The 20,756-nt window shown below is 40.4% G+C and overlaps 1 protein-coding gene across 1 annotated transcript in view; it reads right to left on the bottom strand.

Annotated features, from left to right (window-relative positions):
* The window catches only part of plecb (plectin b), a 135,911-nt gene continuing 115,155 nt past the window's right edge, over positions 1–20,756 (bottom strand). The window contains exons 26-35 of the mRNA XM_046045005.1: positions 17,524–17,702; positions 17,282–17,420; positions 16,772–17,128; positions 16,591–16,674; positions 16,377–16,481; positions 16,115–16,213; positions 10,861–14,214; positions 1,302–8,393; positions 975–1,091; positions 1–816 (exon numbers count right to left, since the gene is read on the bottom strand). Of these exons, the coding sequence (XP_045900961.1) occupies positions 2,220–8,393; positions 10,861–14,214; positions 16,115–16,213; positions 16,377–16,481; positions 16,591–16,674; positions 16,772–17,128; positions 17,282–17,420; positions 17,524–17,702 (10,491 nt within the window). The 3' untranslated portion in view covers positions 1–816; positions 975–1,091; positions 1,302–2,219. The remainder of the gene's footprint in view (positions 817–974; positions 1,092–1,301; positions 8,394–10,860; positions 14,215–16,114; positions 16,214–16,376; positions 16,482–16,590; positions 16,675–16,771; positions 17,129–17,281; positions 17,421–17,523; positions 17,703–20,756) is intronic.

Genomic DNA, 20,756 nt, shown 5'->3' on the forward strand with positions numbered 1-20,756 from the left:
CTCTTCAGAGCATATTTATTTACAACATGGTGTTATGTTCAGAACATACAACAGAATCCACTCACCATATCATTCAAAGCAAAATCTGCCCCACAAGCAAAATGAACTGGTTAGTTTGTGAATTGATATTGCTAAAATTAAAATAATCTCAGTTACATATTTTTTTAAACTAATATTTTTCCCAAATATCCTTTGTAAAGTTAGTAAAACATGCAAGGCAAATTCATAATATATCAAAAACTTGATGAAAACCAAATAAAAAGATTTACAAAAGGTAAAACAATATAGATACACAGAAATATTTGCTATGGAAAACTAACTATAAGCAAAATAAAGCTTAAAGATGTTTTTCAGTTTGCAAAGTAAATCTGCGTCAAAATGTCAACTGAAATGAGTTAATTTGATATAATACATACATTCATGCGATGTTGTGCTGTATCAATTATGTCAATTCTCCAAATGTATTATTAGCACTTTGGTTGGACTTAATTTACATAGAAAGACAATACAAAAATATACTCAGTGGACTTTTAGGATCAGCTAAATAAAGATGAGCTGTTCCACAACTACAGTCAGTTGTATATCTAATCAAAGAAAAAAATGCAGAATTGTGTATGCTTTGACGGTGTTCTCTAAAAAAAATCTTAAAATTACAATATAAATATCACTATTAGCATTGAAGAAATAAATTTATGAAAAAAGGTCATGAATGAAGAGTGTTCCTAGAAAGGCGTCCCAAAATGGTGTCAGGTTGACTCAGGCTCAGTTTTCTTCAAATGTGATGCAATGGAAGAAAGGACATACTCAATGGCAGATCTAGAAACAAAAAAAGACTATGAATTGAAATTGAAATAAAACAAAACCATGCCTGCAACATGCAGCAAAACAAATCAAAAAATAAAATTTTACTTCATCTTTTGCAAATGAAATGAAAATGACATCAAACATGTTTTCAAAACATTTATATACTGTACCTGTGTAACTGCGTGAGAATGACATGGACTCACAAATCCATCCAAGTTGAGGGGATCGTAGGCACCAGCCAACTGAGTATCTGTGCTCATAAGTTGGATTCTGAGGGACTGATGCAGCTGTCAAAACAACAGGATAAAGAACTGTCAATCAGCAGTAATGAGGATTAAAGATGGTTCCCTAGCAATATCACTATGGTAGTGTGTGGGATAGAAAAAAAAAAAAGCATAATCTAGGCTCTGAGATGTGATCAAATCCAACTGAAGAACAAAACAAACATAAGGGAAAAAACAAACAAACAAACAAACAAAAACCTATTTTCAACTTACAAGAACCAAAATAACAGGAGGCAGGTCTGTATTGGACAGCAGGGTCAAGTCTGACATCATCTTGGGATTTACCAGGAACACTTGACTGATGGTGAATATAAAGAATCCAAAACGTGGAGTGTGCAAAACAATGGTGTAAAGTCAAAGGATGCAAAAGTCCACTGAATACAAATACAAAACTGGTTTCTGAACATTCTGAATAATTTTAATTCTGGCAATTCTTTTCAGTGTTGTTTTCCTGTAGTGTCTCATTGTGTAGTGTCTCAAAGCTGTATTCTTACTGGGTATATTTTTTAGTTAGCATAAAAAGATAAAAACAAAATCTGTTCATACTCTATACAAACATTCAGAAATTTGAAGGCATTTATGTATTTTAGTCTGTTAAAAACGTTAAAACTAAGTTGACATCCAGTATCTCATAAAGTAGTACGGTTGCAAAAAAAGGATAAAAAATAGACAAATATTCTTGAATTTCAAAGGAAACAAGGAATACTGGAAAAATATTTCTGTTTGACATACATACAGTATATATTAGTTTCAGAAAGCACAAGTATACAACTTTTTAACAAGTGTAAAATGAAAACTATAAATTCACTTAAAAAACAGCAGAAATGTCATGCTTTGCTTTAAAAAGTATAAACTGACTTGGTAATCAGTACTAAGGAACATTTATATTTTGAAGATCTAGCAATGCTTGGCTATGTCTCAATAGATGAGGCACATGTTTAGACATTTGTTATATATGAAAAAAATTAATAGCCTAGGCAATTCTTGATGTGACCACATGCAGGGCAGAATAAATAAATTATATTTTCTTAGTCACTGTAACTATTTTTTCCTTTGAGAAATGCAACTGTGAATAACTATTGCTGGTTCTTAGTCACAATTTGTTTCTTTGTTATAAACAGAACTAGCTAATCAAAATCTGCGGCTGTAGCCAGTTGAAGAGGATGTGAAGGAGGAGGATGAGAAGTTCATGCTGAAGCCAGAGCCAGCATCAATGCTGCCTCTTCTGGAGCCTGTCCGGGATCCGGTCCTTGAGCCAGTTCGGGAGCCATAGGCAGATCCAGGGCCACTGGCATTGTAGGGACTGTAGAGGCCTTTGCTGGACTGTGATGAGGCCTCCAGAAGCCTTAGGCCAGATCCTTCTTCGACCATGCTTTTGTCCATGGCATCTTTGAAGGAGATTTTCAGTTTGGTTTTTGGACATGTTAGATATTTAGAATAAGCACTGACATCTCTTAGTTTCTGGGCAGTGCGGGCATCGATTGTACCCTTCCTGATAGATTCATCTAGTGGCACTCTGCCCTCAACATCAGGCTCAATAAGTCCACCAGTCAGATATTGGACCTCAAGGAACCGCTGCCCAGCCTCATAATACAACCAGCCCTTCTTCAAAGCCTGAGAGGCAGACATCTTTACTTTAGTTCTGGGGTCTTCAAATCCATTGAATGCTTTTTGAGCCAGGTTGAGGCGATCAACCATGACTTTATCCACAAGGCCTTTTTCTGTAGCATCAGTGACTGACAATTTCTCCCCAGTTGTGGGGTCAATTATTCCTCCTGTGCAGGCTTGGGCCTCCAACAATCTTTGGCCAGTGATGTTGTCTACCAGACTTCTGCGTATGGCCTCAGTGATAGACACCTTCTCCAGTGTGTCTATGTCTAAGATTCCAGCTATGGGGCCAGTCTCCTCTGATGGGTCATTCCATATGACTGCAGGTGCTTTAATGGAGGGTATGGGGCTCATAGGAGAGGAGTAGGTTGACCCAGTGGTGGAACCAGTGGTGGAACCAAAGGAGGATGAGCGAGAGCGGAAGCCTCCCATGTTTCCAGAAAGCATGTCAGCAAATTCTGTGATGGACAAGTTTCCAGCTCGGTATGTATCAAGGGCCTTCTGGTCAATGAGGCCACGTGAAAGAGCATCGTCAACATCATACTGTCTCCCTGACCTCCTGTCTATGATAATTGATTTGACAACACCATCAGATGAGGTCATTGTAATCTCTTCCCATTCACACTCCTGCTCAGCAAGCTCCAGGTAGGTTTGGTGGTCAATGAGCCCCTTCCTGTAGGCTTCGTACACAGTCATTTCTTTGCCTGTCTCTGGGTCTACAATGACAACTCTGCGTTTACGAACTGAGGATTTGGAGGAGGTCTTCCTTTCCCTCTTCTTTTCTTTTAGTAGCAGGAGCACTAAGCCAGTTTCGGGATCCGTGATGCACCTCTCCATGAGCTGGAGGTAGGTCAGGTTTTCCTCAGTGTTGGGGTCAAAGAAGCCTTTGGTGTCATCAGATGGATCTGTCAGGATCTCATTCATTTCCTCATCAAAGAAGCCACGTTTGTAGGCTACCTCAACTGGCAGACGATGACTTTCCTCTGGGTCAATGATTCCACCAGTGGCAATCTGGGCTTCCAAGAGACGGATTCCATGATCTTTCAGGATGAGCCCCTTTTTCATAGCCTGGAACAGTGAGATAGTTTTGCCTGAATAAGGATCTCTATATCCTGTCACTGCACGTTCAGCAGAGAGAAGCTTGTCTTTGAATTCTGGTCCTACAATTCCCATTTTCACAGCTTCATTGACAGTCAGCTTGAGGTTTTTAATTGGATCAATGACATACCCTGTGGATGCCTGGGCCTCAAGGAGTTCAAATGCAGTGCCTGGCCTAATCATGTTCTTCTTCATGGCCTGGTAAATTGATAGACGTTCCTTTGTGGACTCTAAAAATACACCAGCAATACAGCTTGTGCCTTCAAGGTACCTTGATAGTTTTATGCTAACCTCCTCCACTGAAATAAGACCTTCATTCAGTTCAGTGATAGTCTGCTGGTCAATAATTTGTGAGCGAAGCAGCTCCTCAATTGTGATCTCTTTTCTCAGACCCTTGAACATCAGCCTCTTGTCACCCAAGGAGAGTAGGCGCAAGCCACCGTCTAACTTGCATCTCTTGAGCAGCTGTGCATATGACACCTTCTCTTCAGTGACAGGGTCAGTAAATCCTTTAACATTGTCAGTCAGTCTCTCGTTGGTTTCCTTGTTGATGTAACCTCTTTGCATGCTAATGTCTGCCGGCAGGTGGAACTGGAATTCAGGATCAATAATACCACCAGTGGCAGTTTGTGCCTCTAACATTTTCAGAGCATAATCCTCTGGAACAAGATCCTTTTTCATGGCCTGGAAAAGAGATATGATTTTCCCACTGTATGGATCTTTGTATCCCGTGACTGCTCTCTCAGCTGAAAGAAGTTTATCGTGCATCTCAGGGCCGACAACACCCTTACGAACAGCTTCGTCAACCGTGAGTGTTTCATTTTTAACTGGATCAACAATGAATCCTGTAGCAGCTTGCGCTTCTAGGAGACTGAGGGCTAATTCTGGTTTAATAAAACCTCTCTTCATTGCTTGGTATATACTCATCTTGGAGCTTGAGTCAGTTGTGACCCCAACAACACACCCTGTGCCATAGAGATACTGTTTTACACTAGTCATCTCCATTATGTCACGGATGTCCCTCTTGCCCTGTTTAAGGAGGTTGTATGTCTCCAAGTCAATGATGCGGGCATTGTAGAGCTCCTCAATAGTTATCCTTCTCCTTATAGTCTTATATGACAGTGGACTATCATTTCTGATGATCTCTCTCTGCTCCATGATCTCAATAATAATGATGATCATCCGCTCTTTAGTGATTTTACCAGAGCGATATTCATCCATGAGCTTCTGCCTCTCCTGATCTGGAATCAAATTTGAGTTCATGATATCCCAGAGGTTCATTGGTTTATCAGCAAAGCCCTCAATTGGAATATCAATTTGGGTGTCTGCCAGAGCACTCTGTGTTTGTTCCTCTGTGTAGAGGTATGTCTTCTCCACAACGGTTGGAGACTGAGGCTTGGAGAGTGGGAGAATGTACAGGCCTGTCTCTGGATCTCTTTGACACTTATCTTTAAGCTGTCTGTAGGTAACATTCTCGTCGGTTTCTGGATCTGAGAAAGCCTTGTTATCAGCAGATGGTTCAGATAGGGTCTTGGCAATTTCTTTGCTGAAAATGTTCTTCTGGTATGCAACATCAGTTGGGACACGGTGGCTGTTCACAGGATCGATGATTCCTCCACTAACCATCTGTGCTTCCAACAGTGGCATGGCATGCTCTTTCAGGATGAGATCTTTTTGCATTGCTTCAAAGAGGGAGATTTTGTTGCCCGTGAATGGATCTTTGTAGCCAGTGACAGCTTTTTCTGCAGAGAGGAGTTTTTCATGTAGCTCTGGACCTACAAGGCCTGACTTCACTGCCTCATCTACTGACACGCACTGATTCCTCACTGGATCTACAATGAACCCAGTGGCAGCCTGGGCCTCAAGAAGTGAAAGACCTGTGTTATGTCTGAGGAGATTTTTCTTCATAGCCTGATAAATGCTTATTTTCTCTTTTGTCGGCTCCAGGTAGATGCCAGCAATGCTTTCAGAGCCCTGGAGGTATTTATTGACTTTGGAATTTTCACTGACTTGTTTAGGTCTTGTTTTGCCTTGTTGAAGGAGATCAAAGGTTGGTTTGTCAATGATTTTGGAATCATACAGAGAGGCTGCAGGGACAGGAGCTCGCAGTCCCTTAAAGCTGGACTGTTCTTGTTTCTTGGCTTCTTTTTCATCTACTATTGTAATTACAATCTTGATTATCTTTTCAATTGTAACCTTTCCTGACCTAAACTGTCTTAGCAGGTCAAGCCTTTGTTCCTCAGTGAGATATTCAGAGTTTATGATTTCCCAGATGGTAATCTTCCTGCCCTTAAATGGTCCAGAGTCAAGCTCCACAGTTGCCTGAGTCATAACGTCTTTTGTCTGGTCTTCAGTGTATGTTTGCTCCTCCTTTGCATTGATTGCTTCATCAGAAAGAGGCAGAAGCTGGAGACCAGTTTTCTTGTCAATGACACACCTCTTGAAAAGCTGTGAGTATGTGACATTTTCTTTTGTGTTTGGGTCTAAGAAGCATCTAGTTTCATCAGTTGGACTGCTGAGAATCTGCTTCATTTCGTCATCAAAATAATTTCTCTTACAGGCCACATCATGAGGAATGTGATGACTCTTTACTGGATCAATAATGCCACCGGTGGTCATTTGGGCATCGAGCAGTCGAATTCCTTGTTCTTTAGGTATGAGATCTTTTTTCATTGCCTGGAACAGAGATACAGTCTTTCCAGTGTAAGGATCTTTGTAACCTGTAACAGCTCTCTCTGCAGACAGGAGTTTTTCATGCAGCTCAGGACCAACAACACCAGCTTTGACAGCTTCATCAACAGTGTACTTCTGATTATGAACAGGGTCAAACACGTAGCCTGTTCCTGCTTGGGCTTCAAGCATTTTCAAGGCAGGCCCTGCCCTCATCATGTCTTTCTTCATAGCTTGATAGAAAGACATTGTCTCCTTTGACGAGTCAATAATTACACCTGCAATGCAGTTTGTACCCTTCAGTGCTTTGTGGACAGAATCTATTTCAGACACCTCTTTGACTGTGATATTGCCCTTGTGCAATTTGTTGTACAGGTCTTTATCAATGATTTTAGATTCCAGGAGCTCAGTGGCAGGAACAGGTGCTCTCAGGCCATCAAAAGTAATTTCATTCTTTTTCTCTTTCTCCTCTGCCACAGTAATCACAATCCTAATGATTTTTTCAATTGTGATTTTGCCTGTCTTGTATTGACGGAGAAGGTCCTTCTTCTGATCCTCGGTGAAGTACTCAGAATTGATTATTTCCCAAATGGTGACAGTCTTCCCCTTGAATCTTCCAAATGGTACAGACACAGTTGTTTTGCTGAACACATCCTTGGTCTCCTCCTCTGTGTATATACTTGAGCACTGAGCAGCTTTGTCTGTGATTGGCAGGAGTAGCAAACTGGTGTCAGGGTCAGGGATGCATCTTGCCATTAGCTCAGAATATGTCAAAGGCTCCTGAGTGCTGGGGTCAAAGTATCCCTTTGTGTCATCTGAAGGGTTCTCCATAATCTTGTTCATTTCAGCATCATATTGTCCCTGTTTATATGCTATTTCATTGGGTACACGGTGACTATTGATAGGGTCGATGATGCCACCAGTTGCAAGCTGAGCCTCAAGGACTCTGATAGCATGATCATGTTCCATCAGACCCTTCTTCATAGCTTCAAAGACAGAGATCTTCCCGCCAGTATATGGATCTTTGTAGCCAGTAACTGCCCTCTCAGCTGAAAGCATTTTGTTGTGCAGTTCAGGGCCAATCAAGCCTTCCTTGACAGCCTCATTAACAGAAAGTTTCTGGTTCTTAATAGGGTCTAACATGAAACCTGTGGCTGCCTGGGCTTCAAGAAGGATCATGGCTGTGCCTGGTGTAATTTTCTTTTCTTTTGATGCTTGATAGATTGTCATTTTTTGATTAGATGGTGTCAAAACACCAGCAATGCAGTTCTTTCCTTTAAGAGTTCTTTTTAGATTTTCAGTCTCACCAAGCACTTGCACAGTAGTTTTGCCATTTTTCAGCTTGTCAAACTCCTTCTTGGGTAAAAGACCGAGGTCGAGAAGTCTGCTTGCAGGTACCTTATCACGGATACCGTCAAAAGCCAAGGGATCTGGTTTCTTCTCCACACTGTCTACCACATCACCGGCATTTTGGCCATTGTAAACATTCTTTGTTATCTCAACCTTTGTTACATGGATGAGATCTTTGTCTGAGTCTTTCTGTGCTTCCTCAAGCTGCTGCAGTTTCTCGCGTAATTTCTGATTCTCTTCTGCAAGAATCCTTTCCTGCTCTAGTCTCTTCTTCTCCAGTTCCTGCATTTCTTTTTGCTTGTTAAGCATCTCTTTCTCAGCCTCTTTTTGTTTGTTGAGGGCCGCATCCATGGTAGCCTGGAGTTTCTTCTTTTCCTCCTCCATCTGCTGTCTCTGGTGTTCCTGTTGATCTTTGAGAGCTTTGGCCTTTCTGACTTCCTCTTCAAATTGGCTCTCCAGCCTCTTTTTCTCTTCTTCAATTAGCTTCTCCTTCTTCAACAGCATCTCCTTTTCTGTCAGGAATGTCTGCTGGAGCACCGTCTTTTCATGTTCAATTTGTTTTTGCTGTGTATCAGCCATCTGATAATAGAAAAATAGAAAACACAAGTTAGTTAGGTGTATAGGTGTATACATATTCACATATGTTATGTAACCCGAACTGTTCATTTAATGTGTAATTGATACAATTGTTACAATGCACTCTGCTTATGCATATAAAGTAAAAAATCTGTGAAGTTATATGTGTGCTTTTCTGCAGTTTCATTTGGAGAATGATTGATTGATTGATTGTGCAATATATTTTTCAATATATTATTCAGGATTAAAATCCTTGCTTTGGTGTAATTGTTTCCAGTCCAGAACAACCAATAGAATGATGTTCCTCAACTAACTAAGAAAAAAAAGTAAGGCAAAAATATAATTGATTAAACTTCATCCTATTAACAAACATTTAGATGAATATGTCTGAAATAATTGGACAGAACATTGTCTGCAAGGACACAACTATTACCTTCTTGTAATTGATAATCACCTACGACTCATCATGTCTGTAACATATACGTAATAATATTACCAATTCAACCTTTTCACTGTCAAAAAAATTATTATGAAAGTAATATTTCAATTACCATGCTCCAGGTAATTTAATACTACTACTTGCAGTGGACTGTGTAACCTTATATAATGTATATCTGCAAAACGAAGTAAAGCAAATCCAAAATAATACAGATTTGTAAGAAGTTCTTGGTGGCTCTGCTTATTAAGACTGGACAACCCCCCAAACAAACAAACAAACAAACAAAAAAAATCAGGTTAATATGACGGCCAGTTGTATAATCCAGTTGCGAAAAATGATAATCCAGACTGACACGGATTATGATGAACTAGATTTGATGAAGTCTATCCTTTTTCTATAAATATTAAAGCTTTTATAAACTAGAAATTAAATAATATGATATTCTGCTAAATTGTGGTAACAATAAATTAATCATTATAGTAGATGCTATTTTACATAATGCTATTTTGCTGGCTCTCACTTCTTTGGATAGTTTTTTGTGTTATTTCATTTGTTCCAACATTGAAGCAATTTTGTTACATTAGAATTTAGTGCTCACTACTGGATACAAGTATGTATTTCATGTGACACTCCAAGGTGTTACAACAGACACACCTAATAAATTATGACAAGGGACAGAGTTTAGAAAGACACATTGAATAATGGTAAGTTTAAGAGGGATAATACCCTCATATCTGTATGATAAATACTCTGCATGGATTTTAGGATGGTACCCATTCAGAGTGTTAAACATTAAAGGAATATTCCACTGTTTTGTTTTGTTTCTTTACCTCTGCTAATAGTAAGAATAATGATCATACCAACAATGCTCCCAATTCAGTGCATTGTATATACTTGGGGTAAAAGCTAGGGGTGGGGGTTGTGGGTGAAGCCAAAGTACACTTGTCAAGAAGGAAGTAAGGGCTGTTGCATGCCATTTTATGTTAATTGATGCACACTAGTGCATTTCATGGTTGTGTCAGATAGATGGCGGACAGGCTCAATAGGTATGGTGACTCTGGCAAGTTATTTTAGCATGTTAGTGTTGGTGGCAGAGCTTTGCTTGCCTGACAAATACACATATATTACGTCTGATGGGGTGGAGGCATGTTTGGTGGAGGTGTCTCTTAACACAACATTTACATGAATACTGTGCGTTGGAACAAACAAGATATTGACATATCTGTGACGTGTATTGTGTATTGTTCTTAGCCACTAATGGGTGTGTTTGAATGTTTTTTTATCCTGCAAATACAGGTAACATTCAAGTTTGGGGTGGTGATGGACCAGTGGATAAGACACATGCCTTTGGTGTGGGAGACCCAGGTTAAATTCCCCACTGTGACACATCCACCAATGTGTCCCTGAGCAAGACACTTAACTCCTAGTTGCTCCAGAGGCATGCGACCTCTGACATATAGAAGCATCGGCTAAATTAATAAATATAATGTAAATGTAAAATTTGGGCACATCCATGACAAATGTGGTGGGACATTCCTTTAAAACTTGCTAAGCATTGGCATATATCTTTAGGTTAGGGGTTCTGATAAATCTATGGGTGCATGTGCTGCAATACTAGGATATCTCTCTAATTGTTGACTCATACTTAAGTTGAACTTTTTTAGGAAATTGCAAACGGAATATCATAATTGTAATACTTATAATAATAATCTGACTAGAAATGATGTAATAATTTATTTTGGAGATGACTTGCACCTGAGTTTCAAACTGATTAAATTTGAAGCATGTCTTAAAAATTAAGAAACATTCCAGGATATAAGGTGACATTCAGGATGTGATCTGCATGAGCACAGTGCACTGTAAAAGAAGGTCAATCAAAATCATATTTAAAAACAAAAATATGGTTTCATGATTAGTATAATCAGAGAAAGGAATAAAGGAAATAATAAAGGTAATTTCAGAAAGTGTGTTAGTTTTCAGATAGTTAACAATGACATAAGCTGCTCTGCTATGTCATTTTTGACACAATACCTCTTTAGACTTATTTTGAAGTTCTTCAGCCTCCTTTTTCAGTCTATCCTTCTCCTTCTCTAGGTCTGCAATAGCTTTGCGTAAATCGTCAGCCTCTTTGCTGGTATTCAGTCTTGCGACTTCCAGTTTTTCCACTATGGTCATTTTGTCTTTGGTGGCTATTTCAGTCTCATGAAGGCGGGAAGCGATCATATCAGCTTGTTTCTTGAATTTTTTAGCCTCCTCTTCAGCTTTGGCCTGGGCTTCACTGAGCTGAGAAACCTGAAGTTTGAGGTTTTCGGCTTCAGCTTTGATCTCCAATTGTCTTTTCCTTTCCGCTTCAAGTGACTTCTGGTATTCCTCCGTTTCCTCCTCCAAACGCTGTTGCATTTGTTGTTTATCCTCCAGCAGCTTTTGTGCCTGCTCCTGAGCCAAGTCCTTCTGCTTTTGGAGCATCTCTGCCTCAGCTCTAAGTCTAGATGCCTCTTGTATGGCCTGCATTTTCTCTTTGAGCATTTTCTCTGCAAGAGCTCGTTGCTGATTGAGGTCTTCTTCTGCAATCTGTCTACAGCGTGCAGCCTCTTGGGCTTCTACACTAAGTCTAGCAGCATCCTCTGCAAGCTTTTTCATATTGTCAGCCTCCTTGGCAAGGAACTGTTGCGTGTTATCCTTGTCTTTCTTGATGAGGCGTTGATTTTCATCCTCAATTCTCATTTTGTGTTTGAGTAGTTCCTCCATCTGAACCCTGACTTTGAACAGCTCCTCCTCCACCTCGGCCCTTTGTCTGACAGCAACATCAACCTCATCCTTCAAGCGTTGCAGCTCTTCATCCAGGACAGATTTCTGTTTATCAGTCTCATCAAGCTTAAGTTTAACCTTTGTGAGCTCTTGCTCCACTTGGAACTTCTGTTTTAATGTTTGCTCTGCCAGTTTTTTGTGCTTTAGCATATCAGCATCAGCTTGTTGCTTCTGCGCGAGTGCTGCACTTTCTGCTTGTGCTCGTTTAGCAGCTTCAAATTCAGCCTCCTTCCTCAACCTCTCAGCATCCTCCTGAGCTTTGGCTTGGTACGCAGCTTCTTGCTCTGCAGCTGCCCTTTGTCGTTCTGCTTCCTCTGCTTGTTGACGAAGGAGAGCTGCCTCCATTTCTGCCTTCTCCTTAGCAGCCTCTGCCTCTATGGCAAGCTTCTTGGCTTTCTCGTACTCTTCTTTAAGCTTCTTGTGCATGATGGTATCTTCCTTCTGTTGAGCAAGGACACTTTGGACTTGCTCCTCAGCTGTACTGCATTTCAGGGCTGCTTGATGGGCTGCAACAATCTGCTTTTCTGCTTCTTTGTCGGCCTCTTCTTTCTGCTTTCTGGCTTCTTCTGCTTTCTTTTTCAGACGATCGAGCTCCTCTTGGGCTGCTTTGCGCTGCCTGGCTGCCTCTTGCTCCGCAGCAGTGATCTTCTTAACTGTTTCCTCAGCTTCCCTTCTCCTCTTCTCCTCCTCCAGAGCAAGCTTCCTTAGTTTCTCTGCCTCCTCCTCTGCTCTGAGTTTGCTTTGTTGAGTTTCCTCTGCAATGTTTTTCAGTTTGTTCAGTTCTAGCTCCAGATCAAGTTTACCAGATGAAGCTTTTTCAAAGTTGAGCTTAAGAATTCGGATTTCTTCTTCGACAATTCGCCTCTGCTTGAGCGTGTCATCCACTATGGCCTTTTGTCTTTCCATTTCAGCCTCTGATGATTTTTTGAGTAGGACAATCTTTTCCTCAATGTCTTGCTTGTGCTGGTTGGCCTGGTCTTCAAGAGCTTTCCTCTGGTAAGACTCATCCTCAGCCTGCCGCCGGAGTCTTTCGTTTTCTGCCTCCTTCTCCTTCAGGGCAATTTCAGCCTCTGTTTTTAAACGAGTGGCCTCGCTGATTGCAGCCAGCTTCTCTTTCAGAATCCTTTCAGCCTCTGCTCTCTGTCGAGCGGCCTCTTCCTCAGCAACTTGTCTCTGATGCTTGGCCTCCTCTGCAATGGCTCTAAGCTTGCTTGCTTCCTCAGCCAGGTCCCTCATCTTCCTGGCTTCAGCCTCAAGAAGTTGTTTGCTCTTCTCTGTGTTAGACATGGTCTCCTTTTCTGCCTTGGACTTAAGCTGACTGAGTATATCCATTTCACTCCTCACTTTGGCCAGTTCATCCTCCAGCTGTTTCCTTTGTTGTTCAGCTGCAATAACTTCATTCTTCAGGCGGTAAAGTTCGTCCTCCAGGAGGGATCTCTGCTGTTCTGCGTTGTCAAAGTCTGCCCTAAGTCGAATCAGCTCCTGTTCTGCAGAGAGTTTCTGCTGAGCAGTGCTCTCAGCTACCTTTCTCTGCCTCTCAAGTTCCTTCTCAGCCATTTCTTTCTGCTTCAGGGCTGACTCTTCAGCTTTGGCTCTCTTTTTAGCCTCACGGTCAGCCTCCTCCTTTTGTTTCTCAGCTTCTTCTTGAGCGAGGGTCTTTTTGTGAGCTTCTTCCTCAGCCTGGAGTCTTAGACGAAGGGCCTCGTTAGCTTTTTGCCTCCATTTCTCAAGCTCCTTTTGTGCTTCTTCTCTGGCATTTTCCGCATCCTCCTGCTGTTTCTTGAGATATGCTGCTTCTTGTTGAAGTTGAAGGACAGCGCCATGCTCTTGTTTGAGTGATTCTTCTAACTTTGAGGTTTTTTCCACAAATGAGATGTGTTTGCTCTGGAGCTCAGCTGCGGCACTCTTCTGGGCTGCTGCGTGAGCAACCTGGATTTGTCTCTCCTTTTCCATCTCTGCTTGTTTCACTTGCCTTTCAGCCTCCTCTGCCTGCATCTTGAGGTTTTCGAGGTCTTCCAGAGCTTTTTGCTTTTGCCTAGCAGCTTCCTTCTCTGCCTCAGATTTGCGTTTGAGTTCCTCCTCTGCTGTGCGCTTTTTCTGGGTCTCTTCATTTACTTGTTTGCGGAGCTTCTCAGCTTCTTCCTGGGCAGCCTTTCTGAGTCTCTCAGCTTCAGCTGCTCTATCACGAAGCTGTTGGAGCTCAGATTCTGCGGTTGACTTTTGTTTTACTGTTGTCTCAAGTTGGATCCTGATGAGGCGGATTTCCTCTTCAATCTTGACCCTGCTTTGAAGAGCCTCATCCACTTGTTGACTTTTGTCCTGGATCTGCTGCTCTGAGAGGTTTTTGAGCTCATGCAGTTCCAGCTGGATGTTTTGCTTTTGCTTTTCTGCATCTACAGCAGCAACTTCTCTCTTGCTTACTTCTTCCTGCATTCTGAGCTTCAGCTCTTGAGCCTCTTTCTCAGCTTTGGCAATGGCCTTTGCGTGAGCTTCAGCTAACTGCTTCTGTTTGTCTAACTCGGCCTGCATCTTGGCCATTTTTTTCTGCTCTTCCTCTTTGAGTTTCTCTGCGGCTTTCTACATTAGTGGAAGCAAATAGTAAAGAAAGGATTATAATCAAGCATGACATGTTAAAAGGTAACACTTTACATTAACCAGCTCAAAATAGTGTGGCTTAAAATTGTAATTACTATAGTAATCACAGCCTAATCACACTAGAATACGAGCAAGGTAATGCACTGTATTACCGATGCAATGTTAATGTTAAAGTTAGCTCGAAGGTCAAGTCAAAGATAACTAGATGCAAAGTAGATGCACATTCATCAAAGTGATGTTTCATTCATTCATGATGCAATTCAAATCATTTAAAAAACAATTCAGAAAAAAATGGATGGTGAATCAATTAATGTATGGAAACAAAATATCACTTCACAACACAGCAAGAAAATCATATGGCATGCAACTGTAGCTGTAGCACTAACTTTCAAAAACTGCATTATATTATATATATAGTATAGTAGTTCAGGTTTAATTTAGCTTTCATTCTTATCAATGTGAACATACTTTGTTGAAATATTATTTCAATATTTATTGCATAAGTTGCAAGAAATTTACTGTTTTCATGTATGTAATCAAGTATCTCTCAAACATATTTATTTTATAATTGCTATTCCAAAATGTTGATGTGTGAATGTAAAATGTCTTCAATAGGCAATTGTACAAGGTGGGGTTCTGTTGAACTGTTTCACATAAAAATGTATATACAGTTCTGTTTTTTATTTATAAAGACTAAATGCTTCATGTTAGAATAGTATTAACACCATATAATTAGACTGGCTTTCATCTCATCCCATGTACTGGGGGTTCTTTAAATCACTGTGGAATGGAATGGAAAAGAAAGGCAAAGTCAAGGATGACAGGTTCAGCTGATGTCACCGTCAGCCAGGAAAACTGTTCATGACAGCAGGAAGTGTAAGAAGCTGGAAAGTAGGTTAAAAATAATATTGAGAACATAGTTTAAGTAAGAGTGATTCTGAGTATAGATAGTTACTGTAATTCTTTAAGGCTGCAGTGAAAGCAAGGAAATAAATATGCCATGGAAAGCTATATTGCAGTTTGAGAGAGACACAGATGTTAAGATGACAGAGGGAATGGAGATTATACAGCACAGTAGAGTAGGTACTTAAAGCACTGAATAATTTACCTTTTTAATGCTCAAACAAGTTAAGCATTCATCATGGCAAAGCACTGGCAAGCAGTTAAGAGAAGCAAAGAAACAAACAAAACATTAGGGTTAGAAAAAAATGTAAATTTTAAACTTAATTTGTGGGGGAAAAGGAGAGCTGAAGACCGTTATAAACAGACTGAACTACTCTTAACTTTGATTTTAATCTGGGGAAATAAAGTGGCCAGAAGGGTCAGAAGAGAAAGGAAAATAGTAGTGAAAGAAAGAACCCCTCACTCTAAATCTACAATGGCACAATACACACAATGAATGGAGATGGAGTAGCTAATACAAACACAATGTGCTGTGTTTATCCAGTCTAGTTTTAGATTGACATTGAGTCTCAATGTAGCTTCCAAATAAATGATCTAATTATTGTAATAATACTATATGTAAACATACTCAAACCTCATGCAGCATATTTGTTTGCAATGATTATTTTGATTATTGTTTTTTTTCACTATTTTACTACTTCTTTGTCTTGATAGGATCACAACTGAAAGCATGTAATATGATCCAAAAATCTGTTCTTCTCTAGCTTTTAGATCAGCTACAGTATGCCAATGTTTCATGTGTAACCAGTGTAAAGGATGTATTTGTCGCCCGTACATTAATATCATGTAACATGTGCGTTTGTGTGACACACAGAGAAAAGCATGCATGCACTTTGGTGAACGGTTGGTTGATTATTTGGTTTGTTAGGTTAACGTTAGAATTTAGTTTGTTTGGGATCCTCAGCCAGTTGTCACGCACCTCCTCGTTCTCCAATCGAAGCTGTGTGTCAGTGATGAACTTGATGTACTGACTAGTCAGAGTCATCAGCTCACTGTACCGGGTCCTCAGTGTTACATACTGAAACAGAGAGAAACAAATAACACTTAGACATCTCATTTTCAGCTTCATGCATAGGTCTTTCACAATGAAATGACCCAATGGTTATGTTGTCGTTCATCAAAATATTCACTATTTTCTAGAAACTGTATCCAATATGGGCTTTAAGAAACACCCAACACACCTCCTGAATGATGTTGTCAGAAGCAGAATCCAGTTTGGATTTCTTTAAGGGTGAAGCAAGAGGCTCCACCTGAGCTTTGTAGGCGACCAACTGGAGTTCATAGTCCTATTTGAAAAAGAAACTCCATACATTAGTCATGCCACATAAACTTTATAAAAATTACAATATTTATGAATTTAAGAATGAATGCCAACTTGTGTCGTTTAATGCTCACCTTGATAGCACCAATGTATGCTTTAGCATATGTTTGACACTCATCAACTTTGTCTTTGTTCTGCTCAATCTCCTCCAGCAGTTTCTGTTTTGAAAAGGGGTTTAAATTAAGAGTTGATCTACTAGTTTCATGTGAAAACAATTAAAAGAACGCTGGTAATATCAAGCAGTACACAATGTACCTTCTCCTGGGCCAATTGCTCTTTCAGAGATTTGCTGTCAGTGATGGACACAGCCTGGATCTTCTCCTGCCTTTGCTTGGCGTCGCCAATCCAGCGGATCAGCCAATCATAGCTCTCACGATAGTAGCCTAGCTGCCGGCCAAGCTGCTCTAGCTCTCTCTGGCGGAGGTCCATCTGTGTGAACACGGCCTTCCAGCGATCCTGGAGACCAGACAGGAGCTGGCGGTAGTGGTCCAGCTCAGCATCACGCTCGCTGTGCACACGTGACATCTTGTCACTCACATCAGACGCCTTCTTCAGCTCTTCTTCCAGAGAATCAAACACTGGCTGTTCACCCTCAGCCTCAGATCGCATTTTCTGCAGAAAGGCCAGTCAATAGTGAGGAAACAATGTCAAAATCATCAGTTAAGACTAGGCTGTACTACTTAAAGGGAACAGTTCCCAATCACTTAAGAAAGTTTTGTTATTTCTGAACCCAGGCACCTAGTAAAAGAATTGCATGCTGTTTACCTTAAGTTTTGTTCTGTAAGTCTCTACTTCCTTGACATCACTGGGCACAGTGTGAACCTCGCGCAGACAGTCCTCATACTGCTTGAGAATACCCTCAGCGCCCTGTGTGTTACGGATGACCATTTCCACAGTCTTCAGCCTGGGGCAAAGAAACAATAAGTAAATACAGTAGAAAGACATGGTGGCACTGGGAAACAGTGCATTTTCTCTTAACTCTCAAGAGTAAGTAGCAGGAGACTCACTTGTCAAGATAAACGGAGGACAGCATGTAGGCATGATCCATCTTCTGCACAGTGAGGTCAAGCTCTGAGCGTAGGACAGGAGCTGAGGCAGACTGCTGAGGGGAGGCCAAGACCTCTTGCGTCTTTATAGATACGTTATTAAGGTCCTTCTTGAGGCCGTCAAGCTCCCCCTGGACTTTCTGTACAACAGAAGGAAGACATCAAGAGTTAAACATGGTAAAAAAACTGACAAAAACTGACTGACTGAAAAACAACTGACGAAGAAATCACAACCAGCCTGTTATAAGGAGCAAATTCCCAAAATGTGCTATAAGGCACCTTTAAAATTTTAATTAAGCTGTGCTGGGTTTCTCTGTGCAAGGAGAGGCCAGAGGCACTGCACAAATTGTGATGCCAGCAGTGACCTGAGCAGCTGTTGTAGCCGGCAGCCCAATAATCTCTGCAATTTCATACAACTGCATACATGCTCAAGATCAAAGCAAATGTGATTCTCTGCTGTATTTTCACACTGTTTGCAGCTCTCTCTCCATTTTTTACATGTCCAGCGATTTAGGAGAGAGAGTATACAATGTTTACTCTCTTTCTTCTTTCCACCAATCACTGTCCTTACTCTCCACCATACTGCACGTACTCTGGCACAATATCATTAAACAGCATTAAGTGTTTTCATTCAATTACAGAATTATCTAATCATAAATTTTATAATTTTATAGAATATATTTTCTTGAATATTCTCCTGGGAGGGCTGCTAAGACTCATGTAATTGATGTTTTGCCTTCTAAAGATGTTGAATAATTAGGCTTATATGAAAACTAGCTGAGGTCATGATGTGTACAAAATGCCATGACGGTTATTTAATGCAAATGGTGTGATATGACGCGTTCACAATGACCACATTACACAATAGCGAGATGCAGAGCATTTTCAATTTCTCTCAATTAAGACACATTTCCTCTAGCAAAGGATCTTTACTATTCATTTTCGCTTCATCCACACAATTAAGCTGACAGGAATACATTTAAAGCTGATGTAGATAATCCTCCAGACTGCAGGCAATTCAGCAGATTCAAGCCTAGTGGCACATAGTATAGCAAGTAAAGAGGCTGGTAGTAGCAGTCTGCTAATGTCTAATTAATATGGTGATGTAGTGTTATCAATATGATAATGATTTTTTTTTTTTGTCCCACTGGTATTTCAACACATGACAGACTTAATTTGAGTACAGTACCTTCTGCTCTTTTGTCTTCTGAACACATTCTTTCAGAGGTTCCTTTTCGATAGGTCTGCGTATGCGAGCCAAAGTCCCTGTTTCACAGTTCTCTATGTGCACACGCAGGTCCTTGAGCTCAGAGATGTAGTTCTTGCACAGAGACTCATCCTGTTGACCTGTGTAGCAAAATTTTAACAGTTTAATACGGCACCATTAGATAAACAAATTTAGCCAAAGGGTGAGGTTGTAGGACAAACAGATTTTTGATGCACTCAAGGGCAAGAATGTACTGAATAGATAATGTAATACTATATATCACACCACTTAGATAATAGTTTAGTGTATATGGTATTGTGTGTTAGGCCATGTTTATGTTTTGAAATTGCTGATGAGTAACTACTGGCGACTACAGTGCGCTTAAGCACGATCATACATGCAGCTCCATATACACTACAGTCAACGCAAACAGTATATAGCAAGTATTTATTTTCTACCCAATGCTAGTAATCACACCATTAGGTGATATGGCTGCATGACAAAAAAGGACACCATCTTGTAGCTTAACCTACAAAATAGGAATTGCACTTTGTGCAGAGCTGCAAAAAATAAAAAGCATCTTGGAAACCAAAACAACATGCAGCCACTCAGGATTCTGCTCTAACGGTATCTCATCCAAGGCTTAAAAGCATGTACACACACTATCTTGGTGAGCTGTAGCTTTGACTGACTTAACATCACTCACCTTTGAGCCTAACAACCATTAGTCCTGAAAGGTGAATGACAATCATTTACTGTGAAGTTGATCTACACTTATTGGATATAACCTTTATATATCCCTTAATAATCAAAAGCAAATTGTTGTTTAAAGGAAGAAACATCACCTTTCTCCATGGAGCGAAGCAGGCTGTCGAAATGCTGGGTTGACTTGGTGTAGTCCTCCTCGACCTGCATGCGGTCATCGGGGCCAAAGAGCTGTGAGTCCTGGCTGTCACGCATGTAGTCCTGGTAGTGGAGCTCCAGGTTCCTCATCATCAGCCTATATTCCTCTGGTTTCATGGTCTTTAACTGCACAGAATGGAGAAGAATTAGGGCGGGATTAGAAGGCAGGTCTTCAGTGGAATACCACTTTATATTCTGAAGAGACTGGTTTGATTTGATTTAACTGATTGATGCTTTTTTTTTGTCATTTGTCATTAAAGCACAAACAAAACAATTAAACAGTAAAATAGTGCACTCTGGAGTGCAAACAAATTCCTGCAGTAATGACTTTGATTCCAAACACTAAATATAACACTCTTCCCTGCACAGCCTGCTCTTAAAATATTCGACTTTAGAGGCCTTCTATATCCTCCTTAAGTTCTTTATTTAGCTTCCATTAACTATTCACAGCCAACTGAAGCTATTAGTTTGGTCTTATTTTCTAATAAAAACAGTAAGCTGAGGTAAAGGTTGCCTGTTGTTTAATACTAATACTATGTTTTTTAAATACTTCTTTCACCTTGCACATACAGATCAGCTTGTGATCAACATGCACACCTATCTCCTAATTCAACATTTCTTAATGGTTTATTTTTTTCCGGCATAAAAGTGTTCATAGTCACCATAGTGATGTTCCAGGAGCGTATCTGCATGAAGTCTCTCATCAGGTACTGCCATGAAAGCAAGCTCTTCATGTCTATATGGAGCATCTGCCACATAGACACCATCTGCTGATGACCTGCATCCAGACTGGAGTAGGAGAAGAATGCAGGAATGCAGGAATTAAGAAACAGACGGAACTTCAGAAATTAAACCCATAATTTATTTGGTGTAATGTGTCAGAGATTGTATTTGGTGACTAAAACAGTGCAGAATTGCCTCTCTAAATCTGTCTAAAGTGGTTTGTAGCATTTAAATATTTTTCCTGCTGCTTCAGGATTATAGAAAATGTGGTTACCACTCTCACTAAAAACAAATGGTTTGTCTATAGTGGAGTTGAAGACCCAGAGTGAGGCTGAGCAGCTACATTACCCAGTTTATATAC

This window comes from Micropterus dolomieu, linkage group LG03 (genome assembly GCF_021292245.1).
Source record: "Micropterus dolomieu isolate WLL.071019.BEF.003 ecotype Adirondacks linkage group LG03, ASM2129224v1, whole genome shotgun sequence".
Lineage (NCBI taxonomy): Eukaryota > Metazoa > Chordata > Actinopteri > Centrarchiformes > Centrarchidae > Micropterus > Micropterus dolomieu.